The sequence below is a fragment of the Chanodichthys erythropterus genome, chromosome 14 (genome assembly GCF_024489055.1).
Source record: "Chanodichthys erythropterus isolate Z2021 chromosome 14, ASM2448905v1, whole genome shotgun sequence".
In the NCBI taxonomy this organism is placed as follows: domain Eukaryota; kingdom Metazoa; phylum Chordata; class Actinopteri; order Cypriniformes; family Xenocyprididae; genus Chanodichthys; species Chanodichthys erythropterus.
In genome coordinates, this window is record NC_090234.1 from 11,396,829 (window position 1) to 11,412,745 (window position 15,917).

The 15,917-nt window shown below is 39.4% G+C and overlaps 1 protein-coding gene across 1 annotated transcript in view; it reads left to right on the top strand.

The window, feature by feature from the left end:
* The window catches only part of LOC137035452 (globoside alpha-1,3-N-acetylgalactosaminyltransferase 1-like), a 42,196-nt gene extending 33,050 nt beyond the window's left edge, over positions 1–9,146 (top strand). The window contains exon 7 of the mRNA XM_067408744.1: positions 8,397–9,146. Within this exon, the coding sequence (XP_067264845.1) occupies positions 8,397–9,087 (691 nt within the window). The 3' untranslated portion in view covers positions 9,088–9,146. The remainder of the gene's footprint in view (positions 1–8,396) is intronic.
* Positions 9,147–15,917: the final 6,771 nt, after the last annotated feature.

A 15,917-nucleotide genomic window follows, 5' to 3' on the forward strand; every position in this document is an offset into this window, starting at 1 on the left:
GTTTGCAATTCTAATTGCTCCAATTTGGCTTCCAGGTTTATCTCTTCTAACTGCAAGGCTTGTTTCTTTTTTAAAGAAGCAGCTTTGGCCAACAGAGCAGCTTTCTCAGCCTCTTCTTTCATTCGTAACCTTGAACTTGAACTACTGGCTGATAATGCAACAGAACTATGTCCAGCTGACGAACCTGCTCTACTCTTCTTTCTTGTTGCTGAAGCAACTTCAGAGACACTGTCACCTGGTTCAATTTCCTCATTCTTTGCATCACTTGCATCCTTTACATGTTCAATCCACTGTTCAGTAGCAAGAATAAAATCCCTGATTTTTGATGATTTGGGTTCAAACCAGATACACTGATCATCCTCTTTTTCATCATCCAGCAAAAGCTCTTGGGTGTTTTCATTTAACTCAATGAACTCTTGGTACAATTTAGTGAGCATTGTTAGAACTTCTTGTTCTATCTTTTCCACATTCTCATCATTTTCTTTTAGCTTGTCAATTTCTTTCATTTGAATGGTAATCTGAGCCATTTTTGACTTTCTCAAATTGACGAGTCTGTTCAAACGCTCCTCTTGCGCTTTATGCGTGTACTTGACCGCCCTCTTGTGGCCAACTTTGTCAGAGTCCGCAATTTCTTCTGCGTCATCCATAATTCAACAGCGAGTCAATATCAATTAATTGAAAACAACAGTAATGCTACCTTTTGAGCTGTAGAAAAGTCCAATTCCAACTTAAGAAACAATTTTGAATGTCTCTATCCAAATAGTCCCGTGCAATCGTCGCACTAGTTTACTTTCACTTTCATCTGTGCGTCGCAATAATCCCAAACTCGCGGTTTTCTCCGCTTACACATCACGTAATGTTCATGATCCTTGAAATCCTCTTCGGTAACCATAGCGTCAATCCAGGCAAATCAATTTCCACTTCACGCAATTCCAATGTGAAGAAGTCTTTTGACTATACTGTAATGGCGATCCAAGCCTTGTTCTTCACCATTTCCATTAGGGTGTGGCACAAAGGATTTGACGCGTGAATCAAATACTTTTCTTGTAAATGCTTTTTCTTTGTCTTATTACATTACAAAATAAATTCAAAAAGAAAGTCTACACTTATTCCAGTTTCCAAAACAAGAAATTTTCACGGTCAAAAGACTGTCTAGTTCCAACCCTTCCTTCCTTCCGTATTCTTCCTCAAAGTTTTTTTTTTTTTTTTTTTTTTTTTTTACGCATACGTATATAACTAGTCACAGTCACGTGATACAAATACAAATAATCCAAAATACACATTTTTCAAAAACATAATCATTCTTAATATAAGGAAAAAATATTACAAAATTATTAATGTTGTTATGGCTCTAACACTGGCGTTTAGTCACGGGTTTGATTTACTGACACACAGACAAAGATCATCTGACTGTACATCAACCATTAATATCAGATCAGGCATTAGAATGAACTCATATGTTGTTGCATTACTGTCGAGTTCAGGCACTGCACAATAGTTTGTAATCCTCAACGGCATGTTTATTGCTTGGTAGCTCGATCTGGTTTAGCATCACGTAGGCCTATGTTACTTAGGCTACCTATTCTATTGCATGTCATGTGTGAATCGGTGGGCGGGGCTAAACAGGCAGGGATGAAGTAGGCGTTGATCTTCTTCTGCGTAGGCGGTGCTTGCTGCCCTCTGACCTCATAGATCCCCACTTTGAAAAATCCTGTCGTTTGCTGTGTCCGGTGTCAATTAAAGCTTTTATTGGACTAACAAGGAAGTTTTCAGTTCTGAAACTTACAGTATAGTCTTAAATATGATGACCTCTTATATGTCAAAAGCTCAAGAAAATTTTTATTTCTCTGTTCATCAGCCCTTTAAAATTTCAAAACAGAAAATTCTTACTATCTTAAAATATATAAAACTATATCCCCTACTATCTTTAAATATATAAAAAGTATATTAGTATCATATTTTCACAATACAACTTTTAACACACTTTAAAATAATTGTACTTTAGTATATTTTATAAAAAATATATTTTAGAAAAATATACTTGAAGTTTTGTTTATTTTTTAAAGGTGTATTTATTTTCACTTTATAAAAAAATATATTTGAGGAATATTTTAACAGTGTGCTGAAAATGATCATTATAACAATGCACTGAAAGTATTTTTAAAAAATACATTATTTAATATCCTGAAGTTGTAGTGTATCTAAAGTTTAATTTGAGTATTTTTTTATTGAGTTTTTTTTAAGTTTACTTATTCATTCTTGGAATTCATTATATTACTTGTGCTATTTATTTCAGTATGAATGCATTACAAGCCCATTTAATATATGCAGTGTAGCCTATAATTTCCAAATATGAGTGAATGTTTAATAAGTTTACACTGGCAGAATCATTTTACAATCGTACACACAAATCTATATTGAACAACACACCAGCAGCACAAGTAACGTTACATGCGAAAAAATATGTCAAGTGGTTAAACTTGAGACTTATCGGAATTCAAATGTAAGACAACCGTAATTATTTTGTAATGTACTTAATGTACTTAAATCACAAATAAAGTGTACTTATAACACAAAGTGTACTCATAACAGAAATAACACAGAAATAACACAAATAAAGTATACTTATAACACAAATTAAGTACATTTTAATATCACTAATTAGTCCCTACACAGACATATACTTAAAGTGTACTAAGTATACTTGAAGTTGTTCCAATTTATCACACATAAGTATACTAAATATACATAAAGTTGTATTTTAATACTACTTAATTTCAACTTAAATATACTTAGTACAAAATTAGTTGTTTCAGAAATAGTACACTTTAAATGAACTAATCATTAACACACTTGAAATATACTAAGGAGTCTTGCTGCAAGTCAAGTCAAGTCAAGTCAAATTTATTTATATAGCGCTTTTACAATTGGTAATTGTTTCAAAGCAGCTTTACATATTAGAAGCACAGAAAAAAAGGGAAGCGGTTAAAACTGTACAAACAAGCGTGGTAATATGTAACATATACAAGATGGTGCTACATTAAGCCAATGTCGGCTGACTTCCAGGGGTGGAAAAAAAACCCCTAGGAGAAAAACCCAGCGTGCTAGCACTGGGAAAAAAGTCCTAGGAGGGAAAAAACCCCTTGGAAGATATATATAATATATGTAAATGTATATGGAGATCAAAATCTGAATTGTACATTTTTATTATAGAGATTAAAAATCGATTATATATAAATATATGTAAGCGGATACGGGGATTAAAAATCTGAATTATAGATGCAGCCAGAATTGGATCTTTAGGCCCATTGTCTCCTGGGCTACGCTGTAGTCAGGTCCAGACGCAGGTTCTCCATCTGACCTGGATACGGCCTGGATCCAGCACCCGGCAAACCTCAGGATAAGCAGAGAGACAGATATTAGCGTAGATGCCATTCTTATTCTGATGTACAGGTATATCTAGTGTTATAAGAAATGTTCTCGGTTCCGGCCGACCTAATTATTGCAGCGTAATAATCCTTTAACGGATTTGAAAAATGTTAATGTATTGATAATGTGTTATGTGTATGCAAGAGCAAAGAGATGTGTTTTTAGTCTAGATTTAAACTGACAGAGTGTGTCTGCTTCCCGAACAATGCTAGGAAGATTGTTCCAGAGTTTAGGTGCTAAATAGGAAAAGGATCTGCCGCCTTCAGTTGATTTTGATATTCTGGGTATTATCAACTGGCCTAAATTCTGAGATCGCAATAAACGTGAAGGACTATAATGCATTAAGAGCTCACTTAGGTACTGGGGAGCTAAACCATTTAGAGCTTTATAAGTAAGTAGCAAGATTTTAAAATCTATACGATGTTTAATAGGGAGCCAATGTAATGTTGACAGAACTGGGCTAATATGGTCATACTTTCTGGTTCTAGTAAGAACTCTAGCTGCCGCATTTTGGACCAACTGTAGTTTGTTTAAAAGCCGAGCAGAACAACCACCCAGTAGAGCGTTACAATAATCTAGTCTTGAGGTCATGAATGCATGAACCAACTGTTCCGCATTTGTCATTGAGAGCATATGTCGTAATTTAGATATATTTTTTAGATGGAAGAAGGCGGTTTTACAGATACTAGAAACATGACTTTCAAATGAAAGATTGGTATCAAAGAGCACACCCAGGTTCCTAACTGAGGACGAAGGTTTAATGGAGCACCCGTCAAGTGTTAGAGAGTATTCAAGGTTTTTTCGTGAGGAAGTTTTTGGTCCAAAGATTAGGAAATCAATTTTTTCTGAATTTAATAATAAGAAATTTCTTGTCATCCAGTTTTTAATGTCAGCTATGCATTCTGTTAGTTTTGTGAATTTGTAGGTTTCGTCAGGGCGCGAGGAAATATAGAGCTGAGTATCGTCAGCGTAGCAGTGAAAACTAACACCATGCTTTCTAATTATCTCTCCTAAGGGCAGCATGTACAGAGTGAAAAGCAACGGTCCTAATACTGAGCCTTGTGGTACCCCATATTTAACCTGTGATCGATACGACATCTCTTCATTAACTACCACAGACTGATAACGGTCAGATAAGTATGATTTGAACCATGCCAAAGCAATTCCACTAATGCCAATATAGTTTTCAAGTCTTTTTAAAAGAATGTTATGATCGATAGTGTCAAAAGCAGCACTGAGATCTAATAACACTAATAGAGAAATACAGCCACGATCGGATGATAGGAGTAGATCGTTTGTAACTCTAACGAGAGCAGTCTCAGTACTATGGTATGGTCTAAATCCTGACAGGAAATCCTCACAGATTCCATTTCTTTCTAAAAAGGAGCACAGTTGTGTTGAAACTGCCTTTTCTAGTATCTTTGACAGAAAAGGTAGATTCGAGATTGACCTGTAATTTACTAAATCTCTCGGATCTAGTTGAGGTTTTTTAATAAGAGGTTTGATAATAGCCTGCTTAAAGGTTTTTGGCACGTGTCCTAGTGTTAAAGATGAATTAATTACATCAAGAAGTGGACCTACGACCTCTGGAAGCATTTCTTTCAGTAGTTTAGTCGGCATTGGGTCTAACATACATGTCGTTGATTTTGATGATTTGATAAGTTTAGATAATTCTTCCTCTCCTATAGCGGCGAATGATTCTAGTTTTACCTCAGGGACACTACAGTGCACTGTCTGAAGCGAAACTGTAGACGGTTGCATGTTTATAATTTTCTCTCTAATATTATCAATCTTGCAAGTAAAGAAGTTCATAAAGTCATTACTGCTGTGCTCTATGGAAACGTCAGCAGTTGAATCTCTGTTTCTAGTTAATTTAGCCACTGTGTCAAATAAATACCTAGGATTATGTTTGTTTTCTATTAAGAGATTTGAAAAATAAGTAGATCTAGCATTTCTTATGGCTGTTCTGTACTCAATCATTTTTTCTTTCCACGAAAGGCGAAAAACTTCTAGTTTTGTTTTCTTCCAACTACGTTCAGCTTTTCTAACAGCTCGTTTTAGAGCCCGAGTGTGCTCATCATACCACGGCGTTGGATTAGTTTCCTTAATCTTCTTTAGACGTAAAGGAGCGACCGCATCTAATGTGCTGGAAAAGAGAGAGCCAATAGTTTCTGTTGCAGCATCGAGTTCTTCTAAGTTGTCAGGTATACTAAGGCGATGAAACTGCTCGGGGAGATTATTTATAAAGCAATCTTTAGTGGCAGACGTGATTGTTCTACAATATTTATGGCTGGGTGGTGGTTTTGTAGCCTTGGCTAATTGTATTATACACGAGACTAAATAATGATCTGATATATCATCGCTCTGCTGTAGAATTTCAACAGCATCAATATCTATTCCATGCGACAGTATTAGATCTAGGGTATGATTACGACAATGAGTGGGTCCTGACACGTGTTGTCTAACTCCAATAGAGTTTAAAATATCTGCAAATGCCAATCCAAATGCGTCTTTATTATTATCTACATGGATATTAAAATCACCAACAACAAGGACTTTATCCTCAGCCAGTACTAACTCTGATAGAAACTCAGCAAATTCTTTGATAAAGTCAGTATGGTTCCCTGGTGGCCTGTATACAGTAGCCAGCACAAATGTAAACTTACATAATGTTACATAAAGCACCATCACTTCAAAGGAATTATATTTGAAATTCTTTTGAATGATTCTGAATATATTACTATAAATTACAGCAACACCTCCCCCTTTGCCTTTCTGTCGAGGATTGTGTCGATAATCATAACCTTGAGGACTAGATTCATTTAAAGTAATGTAATCGTCTGGTTTTAGCCAGGTTTCTGTCAAACACAGCAAGTCTAGTTTATTGTCTGTGATAATTTCATTTACAATAAGTGCTTTTGAAGAAATAGATCTAATATTCAGTAACCCAAGCTTTATCATTTATTTATCTGATTTATCTGTGATTTTCATTTTTTGAACATCAATTAAATTTTTACGCTTAAAAGGTTTTGGAAGTTTTTTGTATTTACTAGTTCGAGGTACAGACACAGTCTCTATGTAATAATATCTAGGTGAAAGTGTTTCTATGTGCTGTGAATTATCTGAGTTCTGTGACGTGTAAAGTATACTTAGCATACTTTTTTTTTCACTAGGGTTACTATAAATTACAGCAACACCTCCCCTTTTGCCTTTCCAACGAGGATTGTGACGATAATCGTAATCTTGAGGGCTAGATGGATTTAAAGTAATGTAATCGTCCAGTTTTAGCCAATTTCTGTCAAACACAGCACATCTAGATTAATTTTCAAACTGAACTTGTTATCAGTGTGACAGGTTATGTTTGGAGGATAAGTTTCTATAGCTACTTACATATTAGAAAGCCACCTACATTTTTTGGAAACGAAAGTTAAGATTATTTGCATACTTAATCTTAATCATACTTGGATATGTTACATATACACAGTTTCTGGAAATCTCTAAGGTCTCTGTGGTTCTACCCATCTATATGAACCAGTTTATCTAGCTCAGTGCACCTGCAGTTAAATAAGGCAGGGCTACCATTGAAAAATGTAATGTGTCCTCATGCTCTCACACAGTGAAAAATCACAGAGCTAGAGGACACTGACAAACAAGACAGAGGTTACTTTGATATTAAACAAAGTCTCAGCTTTTGAATTCTGTTCATTTTATTATGAAATGAAAACAATAAATCTTGTTTTGGTGCTTTTTAATGTGATGTGACAGGTCACTGTAGTGCCTCAGTTGAAGCGGCACATGAATCGATCATCTCTTCATCTTTCCTATTAGTTAACAGTAAATAAGCACAAATGAACATCAAATGGTGTGTTGAAAGAGACAGTACAACTTACCAGAATGTATCATGTCTCCCCCAGGTGAAAAAAAAGCATACTTGAATGCACTAAAAAAAAAAAAAAAAAAAATTAAATACAAGCAAGTACATTCTTATTTTTGTGTGTGTGTGCTAAATAAAATTGTAAAAGTTATACACTATAAATACACTAATTAAAGTACATTTCTACTTCAATAATACTTCAGTGCACTTAAATTGACTTCTTTTAGTGCGTTGAAATCAAGTATACTACTGCAAAAATATTAAAAAAGAGGTTTATTTGTGTATTTCTTAAAAGTGTGCTTTGAATGCTTTAAAATTTAGTTCAATCTTAGTAGACTTTTATATAGTAATCCTTAACTTAAATTAAATTGATTGTACTAGTTACAAGAACATTTTCCCAACTGTGGTACGTAAGTACACTTAATATAAATGCACTAATTAGCACTAACACTTAAACTGATTTTAAGAGTAGTCATATAACGTAAACCAAATATACAAAAGTGTTTTATAAGTGCATTAGGGGAGAGCTGCACTCTGAGTGCAGGAACTGAACAAATCTTTCAAACTGATTCGTGAACCAATTTAGACTTATTTGATCAAGTCTTTGAACAGAATCAACTCAAAAGAGTGATTCATTTGTGAATGGGGCATCGTTCATGAAAAAAAGAGACAGCGTGCTTGGAATAAACTATGCATTTCTTAACATGTACAGTTACTGACATGTTGTGTTCCTGTCGAGTTCAGGCACTGCACAATATTTTGTAATCCTCAATGGCATGTTTATTTTTTCAAAACAAAATTCTTTGGTCATTTGTCAATACAGAAATCCTAAAAAATCTCCTAAAATAAGTACAAAACAAGTAAAATTAAGTATTTTAATTCTCCTTATCTGTGAGCCTACCCCAGTGACCACTAAAGTCAAGCTGTCTAATTTTACTGTATTTTTCTGCTTTTATTAGAAAGTAACAGTTTACCTCATGCCTATGGTGAATTTATCAACAACTGTATATTTGTCTTTCAGTTCTTGTGTTGAGGAATTTTATTGCCATCTTATTTATTACTTTTGTAATCCTTCTCCCTTGCTGTTTTTCAGATACACACGGTTTCTTAAAGATTTTCTGGAGTCTGCAGAGCAGAATTACTTTGTTGGATTTCATGTGCATTATTATCTATTCACTGATGAACCAGAACAGGTTCCTGCAGTGGAACTGGGTGAAGACCATCATCTGACTGTGATAAAAGTCCCTAGTTCTAACAGATGGCAGGAGATCAGTTTGAGCAGGATGAGAAGACTGGAGGAACTGATCGAGAGTCAACTGGTCAATGAAGCCGACTATGTTTTCAGCCTTGATGTGGACACAAAGTTCTATGGTCGCTGGGGGGTAGAGACTTTGGGTCGCCTAGTAGGTGCGTTACATCCGTGGTTTTATAGTTCCTCTCGTGAACAATTCACATATGAACGCAGGCCAGAGTCTCAAGCATTCATTCCTTACTCTGAGGGTGATTATTATTATATAGGAGCTGCGATCGGTGGCTTAGTGAAAGATGTATATCAGCTTGCTAAAACCTGCCGGGAGCAGCTGGAGATTGATGCATCTAAATCCATCGAGGCGTTATGGCAGGAGGAGTCTCATTTGAACAAGTACTTCCTTTATAACAAACCCAGTAAAGTGCTTTCATCTGAGTATCTGTGGGATGACAAAAGATCTAAACCAGGAGAGATCAAAATCATTCGGTTCTCTCAAGTTCTTAAAAACTATGCTGAAATTCGTCCAAACCCTTAGCAGCTGATACCAGAAACATGGATATTATTTGTACTTTTTTTAATTAAGTATGAAGATAACTGCCAGGTTTCACAAATATTCAGTTGTTTTTGTCTTAGTTTCATTTCCATAGACTTTTAGTTTGTTTTCCTTCAGTCACATGTTTCCTTTGTTCTATGAGTTTGTCACTATGGGTACTGATAATGATTAATAGTCATTATCCCAAATACTGGCGACGTATCCTAGGGGATACAAACATTTGAGCAGCTGTGGGGAGAGTCAGAGGAAGTGTAGGTCTCATTTCTTGGTTTCATCTTTGTTGTGAATATTTAGATCTGGTGACTTTGTTCGTACAATCTTTGTTTAGCTCACGACAGCATTTAAAAACAACATGACCACCTGTAGAGGGAAATCTAAACGTTTAGATAAGTTTATTATACATATTTACAGTATTTGGAGGGGACTTGCATGTTTAAAAAGTTGTTGTGTAGGGTTAGCTTATTACATTTATGTTGAAATTTTATGAATTTAATTTTTACATTTCCCAGGATACGTCGCCCGTTCGGGGGTATAGATTTGCTGAAAACAGAAAGCTGGTTTGGCAGTGTGTATTACAACATTATAGCCACATTTTTAAAAATTATAACTTAAACTAAACATTCTTTGTAAAATTCTGTTGAACAATAAGTGTAATGTCTATTCATGAATATATTAGCGTACTGTATCATATTTATCACACATTTCTAGCCTAGAAATTATCAATATGACTAAAACCTTGCTGAAAAACTTCTTGTACACAATCCACTTCATGCCTTTTGTCTTCTGATTCATAGTTTATACTTTTTAATTAAGTGAAGTCTGTTTTGCTTAGAAACCTTTAATGGTTTTTATAAAGTAAATGTAAATAAACATGCACTGTACTGAAGCAACTTGGGCTTACTTGATTATTCATGCATCATTTTTTTAAAAATGTTAACTTATTTTATTCTATTTATTTATTTATTTAACAGTGCTCTGATTGGTCAGATGGCCCAATCCTTTGTGATTGGTCTACTGCGCGCACTGCACCCCATTGCCATAACCGAATGACAGCTATCAATTCGCAAGACAGCGTATGGACAGAAAAAAAATAGCATTGATTTTACTGTATCAATTCGAGCCCGAGCCCAACGATGAAACGTCTGAAGTTGCCGATCAACCAGAAACTGATTCGCATTCACGACTGGAGTAGGACGTTTCTCTATGGTAAGCATCACTTTAGTTCCCATTCAGTCAGTCATGTTCGACATTATGTCGATACTGACGTAACGGTGTCTTGCTTGGGAGCCCAATCACCTCCAAATGGTACAAAACAAGCCACTGGGAATTGGCCAGTGAGGTTTACATGCCGGGCCACACCCCGTTCTCTCACCTTCAAAGAGTGAAATTTCTACTAAAGAGCAAAAACAGCAATTTTAATTGCTTTTATTGTTTTTGTTCCGGTGGCTGCAGCTCACAGATCTCTCTCTGGCTGGTGGGAAGGCACGTACAGCGCTATGTGTGGGACAGCACGCTGGCACAGGACGGTGCGGCACTCGTCCCTGTGTGCTTCATCTAAGCACAGGCGATCAGCGTTTTTTTTTTTTTTTTTAAGATGTCTTTTCGTCCGTCTATTTCTGGATGCGGTCGTTTCCTGACCTCATCTGACAGCCACGATCACTGTCTCACTTGTCTGGGTAAACCGCATGCTGAATCAGCACTCGTGGATGGCACATGCCCTCACTGCAAGGGCATGTCCATGTTGTCATTGCGATCACGACTCTCCTTCTTTAACACAGAGGCACGAGTCCCCTCTGCTGCTACCCAGTCATCTTCGTCGGGCCCGCCCCCGCGAACGTCCCACTCCTCTTGCGTCATGTGCATCTACGGAGGTTCCCCGCATCACTTTTGGCACTCCGGATGAGAATCAGATGTCAATCGCTGCGTCGGGGAGTGGGCTTTTGGACTCTGAGGAGGAAGACGCTGAACTTCCTCTCTCCGGGGTGGTCGTTCAGGCTGATTTGGATTCAGAGTTGATGGCCATGCTTGCCCGGTGAAAGCTCTCAAGGAGCTGCACGAGGGTAGTTATGGGCCATGGCTCCTGCAAGAACTGTGCATGGACTGACCTCACCCTCTGGGCAATGAAAAAGTCACGGCCCGGGCCCTGGGTCAGACAATGTCCACCCTGGTGGTCCAGGTACGACATCTCTGGTTGGACCTGGCCGAAATGAAGGACGCCGACAAAGTTTGCTTTCTCAACAGACCTATTTCCCAGGCTGGCCTCTTCAGCGACACTGTCGAGGACTTCGGTCAGCAGTTCTCGGCAGTGCAAAAACTAAGCCCTCGACAAAGAAGCCTGAGAAGCAGTCCTGAGACGGGTGGCCCAGAGATGGAGGAGATTGCCCTGTCCCAGGAGACGGTGAAGGCACTGCTCCTTCCCCCGGGAGAGGGCCAGGTGGAGAATCCTGTGTTTCGTTTTATTTCTGTTCCGCCGCTGGCCCACTTCGTCAATAAAAAAGCAGTTTCCAAAATCTCTGGGCCATACAGGGTCTGTGCTGACAGTGTGCGATGCACCTCTTCCTCACTCTTGGCCACACCCTCTTTCACCACCTTGCCCCATCTCTCACTGGACACTCGAAGCCACGTGAGTGCACCCCACTCACAGCCACTACTTCTGGACGCACTGCCTCCCGAGTTGTGCCACAGCGCTACACGCTGTACTTCTGTACTTCTGTACTTCTGTACTTCGGTACTTCGGTACTTCTGCTGTCCGGATAGTTCCACTTGTACGGTGCTTGGGGGCGTGGCTACACCTTACCAACCGTCTCGTTGTCTCATTCGGACAGTCAGACTCGGCTAAGCGATTCAGTTCGCCAGGCGTCCCCCCAGGTTCAGCAGCGTCCTGTTCACCTCGGTGACAGGCCCAAACGCTCCTGTCCTGCGGGCGAGGTTGCGGTCCTCTTTGCGAAGGACGCAATAGAGCCTGTCTCTCCAGCTGAGATGAAGTCAGGATTTTATAGGCTGTACTTCATAGTACCCAAGAAAGGCGGGGAGTTAAGGCCAATCTTGGATTTGCGTGTCTTGAATCTGGCCATTCACGAGCTCCATTCAAGATGCTCATGCTGAAATGCATTCTCACGTGCGTTCGCGCCCTGGATTGGTTCGCAGCGATCGACCTGAAGGACGAGTACTTTCATGTCTCGATCCTCCCTCAACACAGACCGTTTCTACGCTTTGTGTTCGAGGGTCGAGCATATCAGTACAAGGTGCTATCCTTCAGGCTGTCCCTGTCACCTCGTGTCTTTACTAAAGTCGTGGAGGGTGCTCTTGCCCCGTTCAGGGAAGTGGGCATTTGCATACTCAACTACCTCGACGACTGACTCGTTCTGGCCCAGTCGTGAGAGCAGTTGTGCGAGCACAGGGACTTGGTGCTCAGTCACCTCAGCCAGTTGGGGCTTCGGGTCAACTGGGAAAAGAGCAAGCTCTCCCTGTGCAGAGCATCTCTTTTCTCGGTGTGGAGCTGGACTCAGTCAACATGACGGCGCGTGCTCACCAACAAGCGTGCACAGTCAGTGCTGAACTGCCTGAACTCGTTCTCGCAGAAAACAGCGGTTTCACTGAAACAATTTCAGAGGCTCCTGGGGCATATGGCATCTGCAGCCATGGTCACGCCACTCGGATTGCTTCATATGAGACCGCTTCAGCACTGGCTACACAGCCGAGTCCTGAGGTGGGCATGGCGCCATGGCACACTCCGCGTGGTCATCACACAGAGTTGTCACCGTACATTCAGCACGTGGTCGGGCCTTGCAAGTCAAGTCAAGTCACCTTTATTTATATAGCGCTTTTTACAATGCAGATTGTGTCAATGCAGCTTTACAGTGATAACTGGTATATAATTTTGGCTGCACAGCAGCTCTTAAAGAAAATGGTGTAAATGCAGGCAGATGCAAAGCATTGTTGAATATCAAATGTCAAGTGTCCCCAACTAGGTAAGCCACAGGCGACAGCAGGTGACATCAGGTGGCAAACAGGTGGCAAATAGGTGTTAAAATAGAGAAATTAAAAAACTTGGGAGAAACCAGGCTTAGTCGGGGGGCCAGTTCTCCCCTGGCAAACAGTGCTTTGTTACAGTTCAGGTAGCTATCATAAGTCCAATAGGATCGCAACATTCAAAGTATTTATTCCAGTTCAATCCAGTTGAGGATCGTATTCATCAGGCTGGTATGGACGGTTTGTTGAGGAGCTGTGCCACTGGCTGTCGTGTCGATGAGGCCTTCACAATGGATGATCTAGTCGATTCGATCTCTGCTGATACTTCAGGGCTGTGTTGTGGTCGTGTCAAGGCGCAGGTCCTTGGTCTCACCTCGATACGGCCCGGATCTGGTTGACTACGGTAAACCTTGGGATAAACAGAGAGACCAATATTAGAGTAGATGCCCTTCTTCTTCTGATGTAACGAGTACTTCTGATGTTATAGGAAGTTTTCCGGTTCCGGCTGACCTAATTTATGCAGCCTAATAATCCTTTAACGGATTTGAAAATATAAATTGATAATTTGTTATGTGTATGCCAGGTTAAAGAGATGAGTTTTTAGTCTAGATTTAAACTGACAGAGTGTGTCTGCTTCCCAAACAATGCTAGGAAGATTATTCCAGAGTTTAGGTGCCAAATAGGAGAAGGATCTACCGCCTGCAGTTGATTTTGATATTCTAGGTATTATCAGCTGGCCTGAATTCTAAGATCATATGTCGCATATGTCGTAGTTTAGATATATTTTTACAGATGCTAGTAACATGGCCTTCAAATGAAAGATTGGTATCAAAGAGCACACCCAGGTTCCTAACTGACGACGAAGACTTAACAGAGCAGCCATCAAGTGTTAGACAATATTCTAGGTTATTATGTGAAGAAGTTTTTGGACCATAAATTAGAATCTCTGTTTTTTTTCTGAATTTAGTAGTAGGAAATTACTGGTCATCCAATTTTTTATATCAGCTATGCATTCCGTTAATTTTGTGAATTGGTGAGTTTTGTCAGGGCGTGAAGAAATATAGAGCTGAGTATCATCAGCGTAACAATGAAAACTAACGCCATGCTTCCTCATGATATCTCCCGAGGGTAGCATGTACAGAGTGAAAAGCAACGGTCCTAGTACTGAGCCTTGCGGTACTCCATATTGAACTTGTGATCAATATGACATCTCTTCGTTTACTACTACAAACTGATAACAGTCAGATATGATTTGAACCATGACAATCCAATTACACTAATGCCTACATAATTTTCGAGTCTATTTAAAAGAATATTGTGATCAATAGTGTCAAATGCAGCACTAAGATCCAGTAACACTAATAGAGAGATACAACCACGATCTGATGATAAGAGCAAGTCATTAGTTACTCAGTCTCGGTACTATGGTACGGTCTAAATCCTGACAGATACTATTTCTTTCTAAAAAGGAACATAGTTGTAATGAAACTGCATTTTCTAGTATTTTTGACAGAAAAGTGAGATTTGAGACCGACCTGTAATTGACCTAATTCTCTAGGATCAAGTTGTGGTATTTAAATAATATATTTAATAATAATGTTTAATAATAGCCAGCTTAAAAGTTTTTGGTAAATATTCTAGTGATAAAGACGAATGAACAATATTAAGAAGAGGATCTATGACCTCTGGAAGCATCTTTTTCAATAGCTTTAGTCGGTATAGGGTCTAGCATACATGTTGTTGAGTTTGATGATTTAACAAGTTTAGACAATTCTTCCTCTCCTAAAGCAGTAAATGAATTGAATTTTTCCTCAGGGAAAAAATGCACTGTCTGACACGATACTGTTGTAGACGTTGCATGGTTATAATTTTCTCTCTAATATTGTCAATCTTGCAAGTAAAGAAGTTCATAAAGTCATTACTATTGTGCTCTTTGGAAACATCAGAACTTGAAGCTTTATTTCTTGTTAATTTAACCACTGCATCAAATAAATACCTAGGGCTGTTCTTATTTTCTTCTTGTCAGACACAGACGAGGACACAGATGAAGTAAGTGCAACAGTGTTTATTAACAGAGGTTTCAGACACAGGTGAAGACACAGGTAAAGAATCTTGACACGTAGAACTGGTGAATGGTATAACAATGTAAACTTTCCTTGGCAGATGACGATGGTGACACAGATGATGACGGAGGACTCAGGACTGGAGATGAATACGATGAAGACAACAGTAGATACAATGTTCAGGATAGACGAGGTCGAGTGACGTGTAGGGATCGGTGCAAGACCAGACAATGAGTGAATGGGACTGGTGTGCTTATATGTGGCTCTGGTGATGATGCACAGGTGTTCAGTATTCCGGTGATTGTGAACGAGTGGGCGTGGCGTAGGTGTCCGTGTCTGAAGGTGCAGGTTGTGTAGCCGTGACAGTACCCCCTCCTCAACGGGCGGCTCCTGACGGCTGGGAATGACGGCGGCGACAGGGTCTACCACGGCTTCGAGGAGCGGGACGGTCGGGATGTTCCTGGTGGAACTCGGTAAGTAGACTGGGGTCAAGGATATCCTGGCGGTTGACCCAGCATCGCTCCTCTGGGCCATAGTTCTCCCAGTCCACTAGGTATTCCAGTTGGGACCCACGTCGCCGCGAGTCAAGGATAGCTCTCACCCGGTAGATGTTGGTGTCTTCATCGATGGCAGGAGGAGGAGGTGCGGCATCATCACCAGGCTCTGTGGAAGGAGGAGACAAAGGGTCAGTGAAGGGTTTGAGAAGAGAAACATGGAAGGATGGTGAGATGCGGTACTGTGCTGGGAGTTGGAGACGGTAGGTCACTTCATTCAGCT